Source organism: Myotis lucifugus, unplaced genomic scaffold, assembly GCF_000147115.1.
Source record: "Myotis lucifugus unplaced genomic scaffold, Myoluc2.0 scaffold_237, whole genome shotgun sequence".
NCBI lineage: Eukaryota > Metazoa > Chordata > Mammalia > Chiroptera > Vespertilionidae > Myotis > Myotis lucifugus.
In genome coordinates, this window is record NW_005871285.1 from 651,802 (window position 1) to 665,977 (window position 14,176).

The 14,176-nt window shown below is 35.8% G+C and overlaps 1 protein-coding gene across 8 annotated transcripts in view; it reads right to left on the bottom strand.

Annotated features, from left to right (window-relative positions):
* The window catches only part of CTNNA2 (catenin alpha 2), a 962,766-nt gene that overhangs the window by 42,394 nt on the left and 906,196 nt on the right, over positions 1 to 14,176 (bottom strand). For all 8 annotated transcript variants that reach the window (XM_006098480.1, XM_023762210.1, XM_023762215.1 and 5 more), the window contains 2 exons: positions 12,331 to 12,512; positions 166 to 271 (listed from right to left, as the gene is read on the bottom strand). In XM_006098480.1, coding sequence (XP_006098542.1) covers positions 166 to 271; positions 12,331 to 12,512 — 288 coding nt within the window. The remainder of the gene's footprint in view (positions 1 to 165; positions 272 to 12,330; positions 12,513 to 14,176) is intronic.

The window sequence follows — 14,176 nt, forward strand, 5'->3', positions numbered from 1 at the left end:
GACTGAACACGCCTTCTCCATCAGCTCAGTCTCAGCGGAGTTAGAGGCCAGTTAATAAAATGTCAGTGATTTTGTACAATTCATTCTTCGGAGGCATTTTGTAGGGTGGATAAAACCCACGACAGAACCCAAGTGCTAATCAAGGATTCTTCCCTCTTATATTACCTGATCAGCCACGGCACGAGCTAATTTGTCCATCCGAGAACCTGCTTCGGCAATTTTCTTGGCAGCATTAATGACATCGGATGTATTTTTCAATGGGCCTTTGCCTCTGAAACAACATATACAACGTAATTAGAAATCCATTGTATGACCCGATAGACAAACCAACCATACTGTTTGCCCAGGACCCTGCTTTTGTATTGGTCCCTGGTCATGTTAGAAGAATTTTGAATGTTTTCTTGATTCATTTCAATTTCCACATTAATAATCTACTTTACTTCCATTCATCTTTAGGAAATATTATTCCTATTTAGATGTGTATGTTCACATTGAATTCTTTGCATTAATTTACATAGTTTAGACAGTGTTCCATTAAAAAGGGTGCTCACCACAAGGCAATGGGAATGTAATATTAAAATGCTCACCATGTGCCTGTGCTGTTGTACACACTACCTTATATTGCAACCCTAGTAAGTATCATCATTCCCATTTTAGAAAGGAGAAAAACAGACTAAAAGTCATGAACTCAACTAAGTCCATACAAGCCATCAGTAATAAATTCTAAATTTAAATGAGACACTAGCTAAAATAAATGCCCCTGCATTGTCTTTTATACCATGTCCAACGCTATTATTATGTTGTTAAGTCCACTTTGGCACTCTGAGAAGCAACTGTCACTTGTACACAATGGGGAACTGTTCGGCCAGAATTTCAGAATTCGTTCGGCTCTTACTCTCATTGGCGTCTGTGCTCCTGGTACCGATTGATGAGGGAACAGACAAAACACTGTGTGACAGTAGGTGTCTTTATGCTTCCAAACCATTGTCCCAATATTTTCCCACGAGGTTTTCAATTAGGTGCCCTGTTTAATATTGCATGTCTTTTAAATATTTATTATAAAGAAAAAGAAAGCTATGCTGCGTCAGAAATCTTTAAACAAAATATAGCACACAACTTGTCTTTCTCTTTTCTTGAGATATAAATAATAGATTAAATATATGTATCTTTTCTTTTTCTTTTAGCATTGCTACTTAGCCTGGTCTCTTTAGATGCATCTGAAAATCAAGGATTTTTTTTAATTGAATGTTTTTATTGATTTTTAGAGAGTGAGGAAGGGAGAGGAATAGAGACATAAAAACATTGATGAGATAGAAACATCATCGGTCAGTTGCCTCCCATAATCCCGTACTGGGGATCGAACCCACAACCCAGACATGTGCCCTGACTGAGAATCTAACCCGTGACCTCTTGGTTCCTGGGTTGAAGTTCAATCACTGAGCCATACCGACCAGATTAAATACATTTTTGGAGTGCGGGAAACGAGTTAAGTCGGCTCGCGTGAATTGCATGTGGACAGAAACTACTTAGATGTTGATTTATTTTGAACACATAAGGTTATTCAGAGAGAGCAATGGTTGCCATTGTAACTGCGTATTACCAAATATTTGTTTGTAATCCACCCTTTTGGTGGATGGAACAAAACCAAAAGACAGAGCCATCTTATATTTTGGCGGGAAATTCACCCGCACTCCAAGTGTTAAGGCTACAAAATTAAATTAATACAGTTAGAAATGTGATAAAATGTGGACAGAAACTACTTAGATGTTGATTTATTTTGAACACATAAGGTTATTCAGAGTGAGCAATGGTTGCCATTGTTACATAATGATGTTTTATAAAATAGAAAATTTTAAATCACTTCAGAAAATTAATGTAAATGAAGGGCATTTTGTTTAGTGTCCCTCCTAACTTATGTTCTGCAATTTTTTACATTAGTAGCTAAAATTAAAATATATTATGTTCGTGTCAACGCTTAAACACACACATAGGGAAATTTAAAACTTAAGATATTTTATTTTGCTGTGTTAACATTAACTCTTCCACAAAGCTCACTGACTTTTTTTCACTTGCTATTTTCATATTTAAATATAGGCAAGGATTTCATATGTAAACTTTATGTAATATGTATGAGTTAAAGATTCTGTGATAATCTGGCTTCTATTCTCTAACACTATTTTTTAAATTATCTCTAAAGAAACTTCTTCATATTTTTGTTTTACACTTTTAAAGGAAATTTTAGCCCAGCTGGCGTTGCTCAGTGGTTGACCTATGAACCAGGAGGTCATGGTGTGATTCCCAGTCAGGGCACATGCCCAGGTTGTGGGCTTGATCCCAGTGCGGGGTGTGCAGGAGGCAGCCAATCAATGATTCTCTCTCATCATTGATGTTTCTCTCTCTCTCTCCCTTCCTCTCTGAAATTAATAAGAATACATTTTTTAAAGAGAATTTTAGAGGCAGAATCTCTCACTGTTTAATAATGTTCTCCTTATTATATATTTCTGTGTAACTTTCAGACCTTAGATATCTTTATTTTGCAGTTTTACTTTGACACATTTGTTGTTACTGTTTGTCTTCATCGTAACCCAGTCCCAAAGACCTAGCTGGACTCTGCCTGATTTCCCGTCACTAACCCTCGTGTGTGTGTGTTTACAGCCAGATCTTCCAAGGGTTTGGGGTAACTTCTTCATAAACCTTACATGACAACTTTCAACAGTTGATTGATTCTGACAAAATGTACTAAGTTAGTGGAGAACATTTATAGAGAACTGAGTTTGCTTGAGGCCCACTCCCATCTTGTAGCCACAAGAACGATTAGAAGCATGTCCTCTGTGATTACACCAGAGGATGCAGTTCACAGACTCACTAGGCGATTGTTATTAACCAACTTTAGAGTTCATACTATAGACGCAATCCAAATTATTGGAGTCACAAGCTGGTAATGAGCATGTATGTCACAAAACTGGACAGCAAGACAGAAGTTTTGAGGACATCAAACACTTCCTCTTTTTCTACTGAAATTAAAACACAAGGATGAAAACTAAGTGACTGACATGCCCAAGATGACACTGCAGGGAGAATGCTACTCAGAGAGACTTAGGACTGGAACCCCTGTGTCCTGAGTCACAACCGAGTATTCTCTTCTGCTCTATATTTCATTCTTATGAGGACGGCTAAAGCAGTGATCTCAGAGAAAAACAAATCGCCTTAACTACAGACATTAGCATACAAGAGATAATGAAAACAGTAATATCTCAAAAAGTAAAAAATAAAAGAAGTAGGAAGAAACTAATAAAATTACAAAAAGGCATAAATTATTAGAAAATAATAAGATACTGATAATAAATAAATCTAAAACTAGCTAAAAAACACACAACTGATGTAGAAATATACTTAGATTGCAATTAGGAAAAATAGTTAAAACAAATATTAAAATGTAAAAAAGATGAGTGAAATAACTTCAGAAAATAGAGAATTAAAAGTATCATGAGTACTTTTCTTAAATGCATGTAAATAAATTTGAAACCTGGATGAAATAACTTATAGGAATATATAATTTACAAATACTGACCAGAGAAAAGATATTGAAATATCTAGATTCTGGTATACATGGAAGAAATAAATAAGACTATCAGAAAAGCTCATAAAAACAAAAACCAAAAAAATAAAAACAAACAGTTAATCTGATGGTTTATTAGAGGAATTCACTAAACCTTTAAAACGATGATAATCTGAATGCTATTTAAACTCTCCCAGAATATATAGAGGTGGTGAACATACAATACAGTGTACAGATGATGTTATAGAATTGTGCGTGAAACCTGTATAATTTCTTAACCAGTTGTCACCCCCAATAAACTCAATTTAAAAAGCCACCTGGATACAGAGAAAAGATTGATGGTAATCTGAGGTGAGGGATGTTGGTGAAATGAGAGAAGGAAGTCAAAAAGTAAAAAACTCCCAGCTATAAAGTAAGTCATTAAGATGTAATAATATTCTAATATATATTTAAAAGTTGCTAAGAGAGTACATCATCACAAGAAAAAATTTCCATATTATGTAAGGTAATTGATGTTAACTAGACCTATAGTAAACATCTCACAGCATATACAAATATTTTAAAAAACCCTAAAATGTAAATATAAGAACAGAAGGCATTATAATGACATAGAAAAATAGAACAAGAAAGATTGTTGACTGCCACATAAAAAATTCTAGACATTCATCAGTATTTTAAAGCCAGGTGTACCCACTCATTGCTTAATGAGTCAGAATTAAGAAAATTATTTGAATAATCTCAAAAATCCTGAATATCTAGTACATGGTTCCAAGCACCATGCAAGATGCTGCTGAGGAATTTCCGAGGCCTAGGTTTTTTTGAGTACAGAATCACTGACATGACCCACTTTCCCCACATCATGAACAGAAAAAAGGGATAGAAAAGATAGCTGTATCATTTTGTGGGATGGGGGATTAAAATTACTCATTTTCTTCTGTTTACATGCCAGGTGGTGCAGCAGTCCTTATTAATAGTTGGGTGACAACTGAGGAGTAATAACCAGTCCCTTTAAAAGAGAAGACCCTAAGTCAGCTTACATAATAGGGGTAGCATTTTCTTTTAATGTTACTGCGTAGGTTGGGAGTAAAGTCTAAAACTCCTTTAGACATCATAGTGTCTACGGCAGTGCTATCCAAGAGAATTTTTGCAGTGATGGACAGGTTCTATATATAATTCTTTACTGTCCAATATAGTAGCCCCTAGTCACATGTGACTATTGAACATTTAAAATGTGGCTCATATGATGGAGAAACTCAGTTCAATTTTATCCAGTTTTTCCTATTTTCAACTTTGCATTTGAAGTATTTATGTATTCGTAGGAACTTGCTAAGATATTTATGTAGGGATGTCCAATGCACCATTAATCCAGCCTCACCCGATGTTAACATCTTGCGTAACTTATTACAATAACAAAATGAGGAAACTGACATTGGTAAAATCCATAGGGATTATTCAGACTTTTAGCAGTTATGCATGCACCTGTATATGTGTGTAAGTTATAGGAAATTATATCACACGTGCAACTTCATGTCAATCCTACCACAATTGAGGCACAGAACACAAAGTTCTCTTGTACTAACTCTATACCCCTCACCCCATTCCTAATGGTAATCAACCCTAGATGACCCCTAGCTAGTACTCATTAATCTGTTCTCCATTGCTGTAACTTATTTTTTTAAAGAATGTTATGTCAATAGAATCATGCAGTTGAGTTGACACCGATACAGATATTTTTCACTCAGTATATTTTCCTTGAGATTTTCCAAAGTTGCTGCATCTATTTATTGCCGAATAGTATTCTATTACATATATGTACCAAGATTAATTGAACCATTTACCCAAATGAAAGACATTTGTATAATTGCAGTTTTAAGCTATTACAAATAAACTTCATGCAAATATTTGTATACAGGTTTTGGGGTGAACGTAAGTTTTCATTTCTCTGGGCTAAAAACCCAAGAAGGAAATTACTGGATCCTTTGACAAATCCACTTCTAGTTTTAAAAGAAACTGTCAAACATTTTTTTCAATTTTATTTCATTTTAAATAAAATTTTAAAAACCTAGAGCTAGTTTCATACTCAATTGGTGAAAGGCTAAAGCTTTCCTTCTAAGATTAGGAAGAAGACAAGGGTGTCACTTCTATTCAACACAGCACTGGAAGTCTTAGCTAGAGAAATTAAGCAAGAGAAATAGCTAAAATCATCCATATCAGAAAGGAAGAGGTAAAATGATCTTTGTTTACAAACATGATCTTAGATGTAGAAACCCTAAAGGTCTTACAAAACAACAACCAGAATATATGAATTTAGCAGTTATATAATACGAAATCAACATACAAAAATCAGTTGCATTTCTATTCACAAAAAACTATCTGAAAAAGAAATTAAGAAAGCAATCCCATTTGTAATCACATCAAGAAGTAAAAGTACTTAGGAATAAGCTTAACCAAGGAGGCAAAAGACTTGTTTACCAAAAACTACAAAATGTTGCTGAAATAAACACACAAATAAATGTAAAGACATCCAATCTATATCTATATCTATCTATCTATCTATCTACCTATCTACCTATCTATCTATCTATCTATATACACATATTAGAAGACTTAATTTTATCAAGATGTCAATACTTAATTTTAAGATGTGAATATTATCCAAAGCAATCGATGTAATCCTTTTCAGAATCCCAATAGTGTTGTTTGCCAAAATAGAAAAATCCATCCTAAAGTTTATATGTATTCTTGAGGCACCCCGAATACCCAAAACAATCTTGGAAAATAACACAGCATGGGGCCTCAATTTCCTTGATTTATAGACTTACTACTAAGCATCAATAATCAAAACAGTGAAGTACTGGGGCATTGAGACAAACATGTAAACCAATGGAACAGAATAGAGAGCCCAGAAACAAACCCTCATGCACGTGGTAAAATTATTTTGAACAAGAGTGTCAAGGTCATTCAACAGGAAGAGGACAGTGTTTTCAACAAATGATGTTGGGAAAGCTGAATATCCATGGGCAAAAGAATGAAATGGGGTCATTATCTTATACCACGTATAAAATTTAACTTGAAATGCATACAGGCCTTAATATAAGAGCTAAACTGTAAAAATCTTGCAAGGATATATAGGGAGGAAACTTCATGACATTGGATTTGGCAATGATGTCTTAGATATGACACCAAGAACACAGGCAACAAAAGCAAAACAGATAAATCTATCAAATTTGTGAAAACACTATGCATCGCAAAACACAATCAACAGAGTAAAAAGGTAACTCACAGAATTGTAGAAAAGATTTGCAAATCATATACCTGACAAGGGGTTAATGTCCAGAATACAGAGAAGCTCCTGAAATTCAACAGTAAAACAATCAACCTCATTAAAAAATAAGCCAAGGACTTGAATAGACATTTTTCTGAAGAAGATACACAATGGCTAATCAACATATGAAAAGATGTTCAGCATCACTAATCATTAGGGACATGCAAATCACTTGATCTCTCTTATATGTGGAATCTAATGAACAAAATAAACTGATGAACAAAACAGGTCCAAAGGCATGGACACATGGAACAGACTGACAGATAGCAGAGGGGAGGGGATGGAGGCGATGAGAAGAGGTTTACCAAAGAACATGTATGCATGTATGCATAACCCATGGACACAGACAAAAATGTGGTGAAACCCTGAGGTGGGGCAGGGGCTGAGTAGAGGAGAGCAAAGGGGGGAGTGATGGGGGACATCTATAATACTGTAAACAATGTAATTAATTTTTTAAATGCCACAATGAGATACAATCTCACACACATTAAGATGCTAGTATAAAAACAAAAATTAAATATAAATAAATAAAAAGGGTTGGCGAGGATGTGATGAATTTGGAATTTTTGTGCACTATTGATGGGAAGGTAAAATGGTGCAGCTATTATGTAAAACAGTACAGTGGTTCCTCAAAAAATTAAAGATACAATTACCATGTGATCCAGCAATTCAACTTCTGGGTATATATTTCAAAGTATTGAAAGTATAATCTCAGAGAATTGTTTGTACACCCATGTTCATCACAGCATTATTCACAATAGCCTAAAAGTATAATTAATCCAAATGCCCAACAATGGATGGATATAAACAAAATACGGTATTGTACCAACAATGAAATATTATTTAGCCTTAAAAAGGAATGAAAATCTGACGCAATTTAAAACATGGATGAACCTTGAGAACATTATGGTAAGTGAAATAAGCCAGTCACATAAAGACAAATATTCTGTTTCCACTTGTATGAGATACTTAGAGCAGTCAATTTCACAGAGATGGAGAGGAGAATGAGGTTCCCAGGGGCTGAGTGGAGAGAAGAACAGGGAGTTAACGATTCAGTACAGAGTTTCGGGTTGGGGAAGATAAAATTTTTCTAGAGATGGATGGTGCTGATGGTTGCACAGCAATGTGAAGGTACTTAATGCCACAGAACTATACACTTAAAATGGTTTAAATAGTAAATTTTATTATATATATATTTTAAACATAATAAACAATTAAATAGCCACATGCACATGTGGCTAGTGCAGTGATGGCGAACCTTTTGAGCTCGGCGTGTCAGCATTTTGAAAAACCCTAACTTAACTCTGGTGCCATGTCACATATAGAAATGTTTTGATATTTGCAACCATAGTAGAACAAAGACTTATATATTTGATATTTATTTTATATATTTAAATGCCATTTAACAAAGAAAAATCAACCAAAAAAAATGAGTTCGCGTGTCACCTCTGACAGGCATGTCATAGGTTCGCCATCACTGGGCTAGTGGTTACTCTATTGAACAGCATAGGTCTAAGTGAGCCAAAGTCATCTGAATAATGTGAAGTGGTCATAGAAACAAGAAACAAAAGGCCAACAACAAAAAAATATATCTATTTATTTAGCTATCTATCTACACATACATATTAGGCCCAGAAGAGACAAGATCAGAAATTTGAGTCTTCCTATCTCTGGAAAACAATGTTGATAAAGGAAATGTCCCCATTGGCTGCAGTTTCATCTCAAAATAATGGCTTACACCCTTTGCATTTCCCTAACTTTGTGTCTTGTATGGTTTTGACTTACTCATATAAATTAGGCCAAATCCTCTATTTGGGGTGTTTTAAAAGGTGCTTTGAGCAATCTTATGACCTTAAAGACAGAAGCCATCACATTATTCCATCTGGAACATATTTCTGTTTTCTTAGAAAGAACATCAAGCCATAGAACTGGGTCTACTATATAGATTTGTGTAACATTTTGTCTTTTGATAATAGGTAATACTTATACAAGGGTCAATATTTGGAAGCTTTCCCAGGAAGTAGTAAATCCGAAAAAAAGAAGAAAAAAAAGAGAGAGTCATGGAAAACTATTACTATATCATTGCTATCTACCACTGACCAACAATTCAATTCATATTTATTTCATGAAAAGGTAATAGGTATTAATGTGAAAAATCAATGTAAGTACATTATGAATTCATGCATTCAATACTGAGAATTCCTAAATGTGGAGTTAATCCAAACAAGGAGATTTATTTGCTATAGCTTTCTCAAAACCTCTAACCTGTCAATATATAATGTGACTTTCCAATAGTGAAGATATAGTATGTAAGGAGTGTATTTGCAAATGCATTGAATCATAGAAATCTCTTTTCAGATCCAGGGTGCCATAAAACATGCTTGGGAAATATCACTTCCATCAATCAGCTCAAGCAATATGAAGACAACACAGTAGAAAAGTAGAATGAATCTGAGGATTAATGAGGAGTTGAGTGTGACTGCAGGGCCATGAGTTGAACTATTTAAGGAAGTAACATTGATATTATGTCCTTAAGTTGAAGTACAAATACGTACAAAATTGATAAAGAAGTCTAAGGATCAATAAATGTAGACCTTAGATAGAAAACTCCAGATTTTTATTTTATTCTGTGAAAAGAGGAGGTAATGAAAGTTTTGTTGCAAAAGGAACTGAATGGTTGTGAATTAATGGCCAGGTGTGGGGCAGTATGAATTGATGGGAGTAAAGAATTTGTAACTGAAAGATCAGTCAAGTGATACCTAGGCTGGGGTACTGAGCGTCTGAGCTAGGGCAGGAATGTAGTTTGAGAAGAGTGGGGTGATTACATGATTTTTAGTCTTCTACTTGGGATTTTACAGTTGGATATACCCTAAAAATTATTTTCTTAGCCTGAACTCTATTCTTTTTCAAGATCAGAATTGATGGTTTACCTCAAAAGACAGCTTTGCCCCTTGCTATACAATTAAACTTGGGTTTCTCTCCTGAGCTGTCATCTCCACACCTCTTATTATTGGAACACAAGACTAGCACATGCTATTTCTTTCCAAAAATGACATCAGTATGGATTCACCCATGCATTACAGTGCTTCTGCCATTGCCCATGAGTTAGAAGTCAAGAACTGAACAGCAAGAAGACATGAGGCATAATCAGTTTCATCCTCCATGAAGAAGTTATTACACAAATAACGAGGCAGAACCTCTCCAATTTTAATAATAATGGAGTGGATATCATTGGGATTACTGAATCAAATTAATAAATCAGCTACTGATAAGAATATAATAACAAGATACTAAATGCAAGGGTATTTTTTTGCATCCAAATGCCCTTTAAACATATGACTTCAGCAGAGTAGTCAAATTTTAACTTCTTTAAATAAGACATAAGAGTACATAGGCGTTATTAGAGGTATAGAGCTGAAATTATTTCTCCTTAAAGTGGAAAATGAAAGGGCAATAATGATAATGCATATGATCAAATGCAGTGAACTTAGGTGAGAGGCCACAAAAAAAGCCTCAAGTCAGCTACCTCTTTATTAAGGAAGAGGCTCCGCAGATGGAGGCATGGGCCAAACCTCAGCTTCAAGTGTTCCATTTCCAATTCACACGGTCTTTTCCCTGATCATTAATTACTATCCTCCTCCCTGTGCCCTCACAAATGGGCACAAAACTGCTCATCAGGCCGGGGAAAAATGGGAACTAGTAGCATTCTAGACATTTCATTAGTCAAATCAGCATAAAGTGATTACATGAAATCCCTAGGAAATTGAAGTGGCCTTCTTTTCACTTTCAAAACTATACTTTGACTAATAGAAGGTCTGTCTTATTTAACATCTCACAAGACCTCCTCAAAGATCTCTCTTCCTTGACCACAGTTACATATAATGCAGAGCATTATGACTGGCAACAAGACTAGATTCATTATTCAGCTTAAACTAATGAGAATATTTGTTCAAGTGATGTTATTAATGGATTGCATAATACCCATCAGATAAAATACTAAGACAATGTTGAAAGCAAGCAAATTAAGTCATCATAGACCTTAAAAGCAATGTCTGAGGCTGCCATGATAGTATGATTTGTAGAAAATTAAGGCTTAAATAATAGCTCACACTGCTTTTCCCCACTGTTATTTCTATGTCTCTGTGTAATAAATTTGTGAAGCTGACAGAGACTAAATTTAAAAATTTGACCTTCTAATGAATAAAATGACATTTAAAAGTCTCAAAGGTCACCCTCATAACAGTAAAATCATTCCACTGAAGTCAAAAACAATTTTAAAACATTTGGAGAAAGGACCAAGTAATGTCATTAGTACATATTGGCCAGAGGCAAAGGGTAGGGGGGATGAGGTAGAGATGTTCCATATTTTATTATCAATTGCAGTCTTTTCTTATTAGAAGCATTCAGAAATCATTAAAAAATTGTCACCCACAAGGTGATGTTTTGACACTGCCATATATCTTACATAGTTTTAATAACAAATATCATGTGGAATCATTAACACATCTTTGCTCACATGGCTGTGTGTGTCTCCAGAAAAAAAAATCTAAATTATAGTATTAGGTTACACTTCTATGGCAGAATAACTTACAAATGCATTACCTCTTTAGATTTTAAACCTTTCTGTTAAGTTTATAAGAAAAGTATCATTTCCCCATTTTGAAAATACATAAAGACAATAAGAGTATGGTCCAAAATCACCTGGTATTTGGACTAAAAATTCAGGGAAGTTTTCACTGAGCTTTGCTTTGCCTTATTTTTGACTTTGTGTGGTAGAAGGACAGAAATGTCACCTCCCTCTAAAGAGAGTAATAATGCAATGGCAGAAACAGCAGTGACCCGGATGAAGAAAAGTCTGCTGACAGAATTCTACCTGGTCTCTTGATATTTTAAAAGCATTGCTCAGAGCAAAAGAGAATAAAACATACATGCTTTTTAATTAACCTGTCAAAATTATGCAGTCAGGTTGGTGAGCCTGATTCTTTGAATATAAGGATAAAAATGAGCTGAAGTTAATGCTAGATCATGGGCTAGCATTAAAACATATTACATGTATACATGTACACCCACACATATGTCTAAATATATTTTTCTCAAGGGGATATTAACGAATCAGTTACTTTATCTTCAGAATATTTAAATACATTGCAAAATAGCACAGACCGAAAAGATGAGTCAGCCAACCCCCAGGGGTGTGCTATAATGACTTAGAACATATAATTAAAACAATAATTACAAAAATGAATCTGTTCTCCTTGACCAAAAAGACCTATCTGCTAAGAATCAGGTTCAGATCATTTTGACTTACACATGTACATTTTCTAATATCCATACCCAGCTTTTATGTCATGTTTTAATTTTCCAGCAAAGCTTTCACGAGCTAATATACAGTTACGCTTATGGGTTTAATGAGAAAAACCTTCAACTTGCTGTCCCTGGGCCTCACCTTGTGAAGTCTGTCATTTCCATCATGATCATGCACATCTGCTTGGCCAGCACAATGATGTCATTGCCGCTGTCATCCCACTTGGCCACTTCGGCATCCAGCTTGCTTTTCTCTTGGTGGAATATCTCCACCTGCTCAGCTATTTTTGCCTTCTCCTCCTGCGGCAGTTGCGCCATGATGGCCTGCGTGGGTTACAGAAGAATGTGACTAATGGTGACAAAGGAAGTACACACTGTAGGTTGTCTCTGCCTCCAGTTAATGGCAAAGCCTATGGGCTGGCCCTCCATTCTGGAAAGTACGTTTGCTCCATCCCAGGGAAGGCAAAAGCACAGACATCTGATGAGGTCCCCACACTCCCCGTCCCCACTCCCACATGAGAAAAATACGGAGATCCAAAGGCACATGCCCAGTCACAGGAACAGGACTTCTCTGCTGCTTTGATGACATACGTTTGTTCAAAAGAATCTATTCTGGACAATTTTTATATTTGGTCTCGGGAAACTTTTACCAGATAAAAGAACACACCTCTTTCAACACTGAAATCTGTTCTGAGAAGCGAAAAAAGAAAATAGGCCTTCTGTCGCTAAGTAATTTTAAACACAATCTAAGCATCCAAGTGGGGTGGGGTGGGGAGACGGTTTATGAGTGTTAATAAAGGAATCTGTGGTTAGATGCCGAACAAAAATCCCCTCCCTGGGGCATTTCGTGGATGGCACACCTATTCCCGGTCCTTTATGGAAATCCTGGTATGACCAAGGCTCCTTGTAGAGCCTATGAGTGTGTAGACAGAGGCATTGGGATGGGTGAAAATATGTAATTAGGAAGCAAAGGTTGAGTTTCAATAGTTGCTTGGTAAGGGAATGTAGATAAGGAGTAACTACAGTCAGTTCTAATTGTTCATAGATTCTTTACTTGCAAATTTACCTACTCCTCTAAAATTTATTTACAACCCCAAATCAATACTTGTGCTTTCACAGTCGTTCATGGACATGCCCAGAGATGCAAATAAAAATGAGGCACCCGACCTACATGTTCCTAGGTAAGGTTGAACAAGGGATTCTCTATCTTCTTTTTTCAGCATTTATACTATAAAGTAGAGGTCCGATGCACAAAATTCCTGCAAGAGTAGGCCTTCCTTCCCCCGGCTGCCAGCATCGGCTTCCCTCTGGCAACCGGGACCTGGGCTTCCCTTGCAGCCCCGGCTTCAAGGATGGAAGGGTGTCTGGAAGGACTTCTGGTCTAATTAGAATATTATGCTTTTATTATTAAAGATAAGTGTCCCTCATGAGGTATATTTGGTGCCACATTTACCACATCTTTGTACTTTTTTGTTGGTGATTTTTCTGTATAAGATGGCCCCCAAGCATAGTGTGGAGTGCTGCCTAGTGTCTCTAAGCACAAGAAGATTGCAATGTGACCTGGCTGGTGTGGCTATTGGTTGGAGTGTTGTCCCATACACCAAAGGGTGGCAGGTTCAATTCCTGGTCAGGGTACATGCCCAGGTTTCAGGTTCTATCTCTGATTTGGGTGCATGTGGAAGGCAACTGATGGATGTTCTTCTCTCTCTCTCTCCCTTCTTCTCTTTAAAATAATTTAATTTTTTTTATTAAAAAAAGAAGTTTATGATGTGCCTTATTGATAAAACACATGTATTAGATGAGCTTCATGAGTTATAGTGCTCTTGGCCATGTCCGTTCAATGTAAGTGAATCAAAATAAAAAAATAAGATAGCCAAATGGAAACATTCATTAAACAAGATTATATATGACTGACTGAAGAAAGTGTTGAGACTAACAGATCTTAGGAACCTAACCTTGTATTTTCCCTAGCAACAATAATTACGTAT